The sequence below is a fragment of the Schistocerca cancellata genome, chromosome 8 (genome assembly GCF_023864275.1).
Source record: "Schistocerca cancellata isolate TAMUIC-IGC-003103 chromosome 8, iqSchCanc2.1, whole genome shotgun sequence".
Lineage (NCBI taxonomy): Eukaryota > Metazoa > Arthropoda > Insecta > Orthoptera > Acrididae > Schistocerca > Schistocerca cancellata.
This window is the reverse complement of record NC_064633.1, coordinates 153,383,525-153,391,840: the sequence shown is the minus strand read 5'-3', so window position 1 is coordinate 153,391,840 and position 8,316 is coordinate 153,383,525. Positions and strand designations below refer to the sequence as shown.

Here is an 8,316-nt window from a genome sequence, read left to right as displayed (position 1 = left end):
AAATTCTGCGGTTGTGGACGTTGACAGACCCTCGGAGCGTGAAATGAGCTTCGTCGGTTCACAACACGTTACTCAACCAATTGTCATCTTCCGCCACATTTTGAAACACCCACACCGCAAATGCCCTCCGCTTCACTAAATCGCCAGGTAACAAACAGGTCATAGTGCCGATGGATTTTGTACGGATAGCATCTGAGGGTACGCCTCAGTGCCAACCAAACAGTAGTGTATGGAATGGCGGTTCAACGTGCGACTGCACGAGCGCTGACTTCCCCGTGCGTAGACGAACCCGCTGCAGTCTCCATTTCTTCCTGAACTGTCCCAGCAGCATTACGCCTTGTGCTCGGTCGGCCACTACAGGGTCTATCGTCTAAACAACCCGTGGCTTCGAACTTATTCTCGCCACAGCTGCATTTGTCAGCGGACCTTCACCCGTTCGAATCCCCTTCCTATGGCGATAGGATCGTAACGCTGAAATAGCACATTCCCCATTCTGATAATACAGCTTCACTAAAAGCGCCTTTTCAGGTAACGTCAACGTGCTGCGCCTGCTGGCGCATCTGATTCTCTCTGTCATTACAGCTCCTTTTACACACGATTGTCATGCGCAGTCACTGACGTTTTGCTGTCCAGAGCCATCAGTCGGACATTTTGTGAACTTTGTTTTTTTTTTGTTCTAATAAAGCCCCATGTCATTACAAGCATGTGTGTCAATTTTTACCTCTCTATCTACATTATTCCGTGGTTTATTAGGTTTTCAAATTTATACTGACTTTTTGATCAGCCGGTGTATACATTTGGGGTGGAAAAGTGGCAAGAGCATTACATGAAGGGCCACAACAAAAACAAAATAGTTTTTTTAGGAACAGTGACACAACTCAAGGAATTAATTAACAAATACCAGATAAGGCCACATATTGGACTAGAACAGAACTATACGTCCATATTACTTTCAAAATTACTTACCTGAAAATTAAAGAAGGCTTATAGCATTTCATTATCAGTTTTATAGAATTCTTTAGGCCGATTTACCCCAAGTATTGCATTGTTCAGCTATGTTACTGTTCTTGCCAAGGTGTAATATGTCTGTATCACTGATATCTGTATGTTGTAGAATTATGGAACATTTTATGTTCTCAGACATCATAACATTTCTGTAAAACGAAAATCGTCTCTGTAATAAATAAGATGGATTCGGTAATCTAGTACCTTTTGCAGCACACCCCTCTCAGATCTTCCATGAAGCCCTGAGCGCTGTAGTCAAAGGCGCCTAGATTTCCATAAGGCATCCTACACTGTCTAGTTAATAAAATACGAGCGTACCGAGTATCGGACCAGATTTGTGAATGGATTAGCCGATTAGTTCATTGCTCGCGCAAATTCAAGCGATCCGCCAGATTCAAAAAAATTCTCTAAGCACTATGGGACTTAACATCTGTGGTCATCAGTCCCCTAGAACTTAGAACTACTTAAACCTAACTAACCCAAGGACATCACACACATCCATGCCCGAGGCAGGATTCGAACCTGCGACCGTAGCAGTCGCGCGGTACCGGACTGAGGGCCTAGAACCGCTAGACCACCGCGGCCGGCGAATTCACACACAAACAGTTGTTGAATCCATAGACAGCCCTTGAATTGTATAGGAAGGAGGAGTGTGTGTGTCTAGTGTAACGATCCTGCTTGATTCCGCCTGCAGGATTCCCGACCGCGACCTATGTCTGAGAGGGCGAGGGCCGATCTCCCTAATTCGGGGTCCTATCCATCTGTTGTCCTCTGCGCGAGCTACTCCTTTGCGTACCGTGTCCGTTGTTCGGTTCGTCATCAACCTTTGCCCGTCCGCCGTCGCCAGGGTCATCGTAAGCAAAGCGGCAGATGGGGCCCTGCTGACAGCGATCGGCCAAGTCTTGCGCAACCTCTGCAGAGCGCGCACTTCGTTCCGTCCAGCGTGGCATCGCGCACTCGACTGACCTGATGTTTTCTGCACGGTCGTAGTTGCACAACTAAGTCGACTACATCTGTCTGTATAGATAAGCCGTTTAGCGTTCACGCGTCCACAATTCAACACCTGACCCGCTTCCCAGGGGAAAATAATCATTAATAGCTTGTTCTTTCCGTATGTACTTTGAGGCAGTAACAAACCTAAAACCATACCTATAATTATTAGACTGCAAATGAGTAAATACTGATATAGTGTTGTTTACTACACTGCACTCAATCATCAATGATATTATCTCTATTTATACCCCTAAAACCCTGTATATGTTTTGGGTTATCATTTTCATGATGGGTCTGTGGTTCGACTGGTGTGTCGCCACTATATTTGGGACAGTACAACTAGTAGCACACAAACTATGTGATATACTGATGTGAGGTAATACTGAACAGTTACACATGAAAATTACTGTAACCCAAAACCTATGTAGTTAATGGATTAAACATTTTACTTGAGAGTTGCTACATAGTCGAAATGCTGTAGCACGCAAATAAAAAATAACATGGAAATAAGTTAGAATCGTTGCAGGAAACTTCTCCCAAGAAGATTTAACACACTCTGTTTCTAACTGGTATTTCAAATCTCCATCTTAATTAATTTTTGTTATTTCCACTTCGCAATTGGTGACTTTGGTACCTGTATAAAACTTTTCCTCGTCTATATCCCTGATGATGTGAGGACATCGGATTACGAACATTGTGAAAATATAAGGGAACTGAATAGACTGGGAATGTTGCGCTGATACCTGAAAATTCAATTTACAGGCGTGCGATCGAGGGGAAACGAGTAAAACGCTTACTCTTGGTCTACGAACACTACATTGGCAGGGAAAACCTTCTAACGACCTAAACCAGCTGTGTGCTTCAGATGAGTGGGAGAAAGATCAAGTGACCGCAATCATCGGGATTTTTGTCTGCGCCATCTCAGAAATGAAGTATACGGTATTCCCGTTGATACTGGTGAGGAAGAGGAGCAGTAGCGAACTGCTCAATCTCATCAAGATCTAAGGAATGATCTGGAGTTGTCTGAAAGAACTCGTAACGTACTAGTGAGATAAGCGCAGTACTGTATCCTAATGCGAGTAAACTGTTATATGTAACGAGCTGATACAGTAGTATACTTCTCGTTTCACTAATTATATATATATATATATATATATATATATATATATATATATATATGTGTGTGTGTGTGTGTGTGTGTGTGTGTGTGTGTGTTATTTCTTATACTTGACTTTAACGCAACATATATATTGTTCTTTTATACGCAGCCACATCGATATACGAGGGGCGTTCTGTAAGTAATACAACACATTTTTTTTTCTCGAGCGATTTAGGTTAAAAAAGTGGAATTCGTTGTGGGGCATCGTGGAATATTCTCGTTTCAGTCCATAGAGTTTCATGAATTGCCGACAGATGGCGGCGCTATACATTGCCTTCAAAATGTCGTCTGCAAAGAAGGTGCGTTCCAAACAGAGAGGTGTGGTTGAGTTTATTTTGGTGGAAAACCAGAGCATTACAGATATTCATGGGCGCTTGCAGGACGTCTACGGAGACCTGTCAGTGAATCGTTGGGCGAGGCGTCCGTGATTATCGCAACAAGGTCGCCCACACCTGTCCGATTTCCCGCATGCCAGCCGGCCGCACACAGCTGTTGGGTTGGGTTGGGTTGGGTTGTTTGGGGGAGGAGACCAGGCAGCGAGGTCTTCGGTCTCATTGAATTAGGGAAGGACAGGGAAGGATGTCGGCCGTGCCCTTTCAAAGGAACGATCCCGGCATTTGCCTGGAGCGATTTAGGGAGGTCACGGAAAACCTAAATCAGTATGGCCGGACGCGGGATTGAACCGTCGTCCTCCCGAATGCGAGTCCAGTGTGCTAGCACACAGATGTGACTACTGCCATGTTGGAACGTGCGAACACTCTCATTCGAGTTGACAAACGGAACACTGTCAAACAGCTCAAAGCTTAACTGGACTTCACTTTTCGTAGTGTTGACACACTCCACCATAGCGGTGCTCAAAGGTGTGTGTCCACTGGATTCAAAAATGGCTTTCAGCACTATGGGACTTAGCATCGGAGGTCATCAGTCCCCTAGACTTAGAACTACTTAAATCTAAATAACCTAAGGACATCACACACATCCACGCCCGAGGGAGGATTCGAATCTGCGACCGTAGCAGCGGTGCGGTTCTGGACTGAAGCGCCTAGAACCGCTCGACCACAACGGCCGGCTCCACAGGATTCCTCGCCGCCTAACTGAAGAATTGCTTGCGCGTCACGAGGCTGATAGTGACAATTTTTATCAAACATCGTCACAAGCGATCAAACTTCATCACTTCGAACCGATAACAAAACGGCACTCCTCTTAGTGCTGCCACACGATCTATCCTCGGAAGAAGTTCAAAGCTACAACTTTAGCGGGTAAAGTGAATGCGACGGTCTTCTGGGACTCTGAAAGCGTTATTATGTTTAATGTTCTCCCTCATGGTACAACGATCAGTGCTGAATTGTGCTACCCGCGGGAAAATGAAGAAAAGACTTCAGCTTCACGAAAAAGGAAACGAACTTCTCCATGACAATGCAAGGCCACACACAATTCTGCACACCCGAGAGAAGCTCACAAACCGTTATTGGACAAGTCTTCCTCATCCATCCTCGGATCTAGTACCTTACGACTTCCATCCGTTTGGCACAATGAATGATGTACTCTGAGGGAAGCAGTACGTGGATGTGGGGAGGTTATGGATGCGGCAAGACTTCGGCTCCAACGTCAACCAGCAGAGTGGTACAGTGCGGGCATACAAGCCCTCAAAAGTAAGGTGCGTAAGGCCGTCACACTGAATATTGGAAATGGAAATGCCGTGTGGCTAGGACCTCCCGTCGGGTAGACCGGTCGCCTGGTGCAAGTTTTTCGAGTTGACGCCACTTCGGCGCCTTGAGTGTCGATTGGGATGAAGTGATGATGATAAGGACAGCACAACACCCAGTCCCTGAGCGTAGAAAATCTCCGACCCAGCCGGGAATCGAACTCGGGCCATTAGGTATGACATCCCGTCGCGCTGACCACTCAGTTACCAGGGGCGGACACTGAGCATTGATTGTGTTGAAAAATAGGATTCTTTAACCAAAAGAGTGGGGAGTAATATCTTACATTTGAATCCTAAATAAAACCAAACCGCTTTTAGGACAAAATGTGTTGCATTTCTTGTTGAACGCCCCTCCTGCTTGAGATATTGTGACGTGTTATGATGAGACAGTACCTTATGTAGGGTGTTAACTTTCCAGGCTACTCGTGGGGCACGCCCAGTCGCGACTGGAGGACTCCGGAGCCGCACGGACTGCCCCCACCTAGCTTCGAACCCACGGACACCAGCATCACGGCGCTCGCTGGGCAGACGGTGTACCTGCCGTGCAGAGTGGCGCACCTCGGTGACAAAGTGGTGAGTCTTGCTGCAACTGTAGCCAATCAACACTGTAGCCCGACGTGCTAATGTCACCTCAGGATTTCTGTGACTGACAGTTCGAAGATGCTGCAGATGCCTCGAGCTATCGGCTAGTTGTGAAACAATGTATCATGTACCAGCAATTAACCATGTTTATGGTAGTACAGACATATGGTGTCACATTTCTGAAATTATAAATGAAAGTAATATAAAGTATTCTATGCAATACAGGCAATATTTACTGCGTCTTTTGTACTCCGGGAGAGCTCTTTAATAAAATCACAACTATCACGGTGGGCTCCAACCAATATTGAAAGCAGCAGCTAGTTAACGGAAGTATTCACATGTCTGTTACACCAGTTGTACCTTCCAACTGTATTTGTCGATGTTCGTTCGAATGATTAGCCTTTGCAGCGTGGATGTCCCGCTTGTCCCTTAATTTCCGACCCAAGAATCTTAATTTGAGAGTTTTCCTGAATGCCATATTTTGTCTTAGATTTTATGTTCTTTATCATGTATTACGTCCAATTTTGTTAAAGTATCTCAGTACTGGCTCGTCGGATTTACACGTAAATGAAAAACTGAAATAAACAGCGTTGATGTTCCACAATAATAATTATTTTATAGTTAATTGTGAACCGGCTTTCGGCTTTCTAGGCAATCCTCAGATGACTTACGATTAAACAAGCAGTCGATACATCAGTGAGAGCTTATAACTGTACAAACATAGTTTTTTGAAAGATTTTATATCTACAAAAAAAACAAGCACATTTTAGTACATAAAAATCCATGAACAAGTAGACCTTGTATTACATTTTACACGAAGATTAAAAGTGTAATAATGTAGAGGCCAAAACAGTGCACATGTGAGTAGTAGCTACTACGTTATACGGACAACATAAGTGGTGAAAGCGACGAACAGGCAAAAAGGAGGAGGTTGGGCATAGAGGAGGAGATAGTCAATGGAATGTGCGTGGGGAACGGTTATACTGTTTACAAGAAATATATTATCTTATAGTGAGAATAATACTAACTGGATGCTGCTGCTTTTCGAAGGTGAATATTGGAAGTGTATTTGATCGCTAGGGATTAAGTCAGAACTGTGTGGCTGGTATTTGTTCATAGCCGGACATTTTAGTACTGTTGGTTTTCTACCTTTATTTTCTCTACGAAGAACTTCACATTTAATATAATAATGACATTCAGAGCATGTTCAGCAAAGCTGGATTCATTCTTTTCCAGTCTGCAGTTCCTTTCATGTTCAGTGTAGTAGTTATACCTGTACCTGTACCTGATTGATCAACATAAAATTTTCCCTAAAAATTTTCACTATTAATCTGATTTGCTTGAATTGGTGCATAACTATCCGAGAAAGCAGCATCCTTTAGGCACCCTATAAGCAACCAGTTGGCAGGACCACATTACTAACTAAAACATCACTGGAAAATTTTGAGAACTTGGTGCAACTGTGAACTGAAGTGAAATAGATCCGTCAATATCGAGAATAGTTGCCAGAGAATTTCTATTATACATTGCAGCGCACAGTTGTGGCAGAACAATGGAACCGGAAACATCCTCCAGATTCTCTGCTACAAAACCAAGTAGAAGTGATGGGTAACCTTTACACTGTGAGACTGGGAATGTCTAGTGACGTTTACCGAACCATCTACGTTTTCGGCAAACCACGCCCAAAAAGAGCATTGTTGGATCAGCAGTATAGAGTTACTTGTACAAAATACAATACCTTTATAATAGGATGCGCTTCGATTTTTAAAGTGTGCACCTAATCGTAATCTGTCCTTAGGTTGGGCCTAATACAATGTAATGTTATGAATCCACAGTTCACTGCACTTCATCATAGAGCGTCATTTGAACCTTACAGTGCTTATGAAGTTATTTTTGTCTTTACTGAAAGGTACCAGGACTACTTAATTAACAATTACAACTTCATATACCACACTGTGTTTATGCATCAAGGGTTTGTAATTCCCACATATCCTCTGGTTTTGGCGAGATACCCAAACGTAGGTCCTTCCGCAGCTCAACATGTATGGCCACATTTTGATAAAGTTATTAAAAACAAGTACGTTTTATAAGTCCGGCTCATTGTAACAAGTAGCGAATAATTTTTATGCAGCACCAACAGACTGACGCGTTTTAATTTTGCATATAATAACTAGTCAGTGTGTTAGCAAGGATTGGCGACGTTGAAAAGCGACCACCCTGGGGTGCACACCGTCAGATGAGCCGAAACAGCGAGCGAAAACTATGTCTGGTTCCAGAAAAAGTGAGAACAACTATGAACTCCTTATCGAGACTGCGGGCGAAATTTTAAGACGAGGATGAGTTTTTTTTTGTTGTAAATGAGATGTAGCGAAAAACACTTTCATTTCACCCCATTTCACACTGAGAGCCGCTAAAAAGCACACGTATTTGACTTGATCTAAGGACGTAAGTGTGTCCTTACATTTAATAAGCTGTGATCAGGGACACCAGAAACAATTTTTCTATTTTTTCTATTACCAGATTTTTAATGAGCTGAGAGTCATTAATATTTGTATAACAGTGGGAACATAAGCTATCGCCAGAAGTAAAGTCCATTTTTTTAGAACAGCAAGTATTCATCGAGAACAGTGGCAAAATAGCAGATGGGGCTTTGTTCAGACATTTCGTCATTTTCAGCGAGTAAAATAGGTGTTCAGTAGAAAGCCCTGGTACGTGTTGCAAATAAATGATGATGTGTTCGGGTTTGTCGCCGGATCGTACTGTGTAACTTGCACAATATTTCAGCAATGCGACAGCTCGACATCATCAGGTGGTGGTAGTTGCTGCTGTCATTGACGCAAGGTGCGACTGATGTTAATCGCACGGTGGCGTT

The 8,316-nt window shown here is 43.6% G+C and overlaps 1 protein-coding gene across 1 annotated transcript in view; it reads left to right on the top strand.

Moving 5' to 3' along the window:
- Positions 1 to 5,273: 5,273 nt before the first annotated feature.
- LOC126095433 (lachesin-like) overlaps positions 5,274 to 8,316 on the top strand; it is a gene marked incomplete at its 5' end in the record, with an annotated part of 731,549 nt that continues 728,506 nt past the window's right edge. Inside the window, one exon of the mRNA XM_049910227.1 lies at positions 5,274 to 5,435. Coding sequence (XP_049766184.1) covers positions 5,274 to 5,435 — 162 coding nt within the window. The remainder of the gene's footprint in view (positions 5,436 to 8,316) is intronic.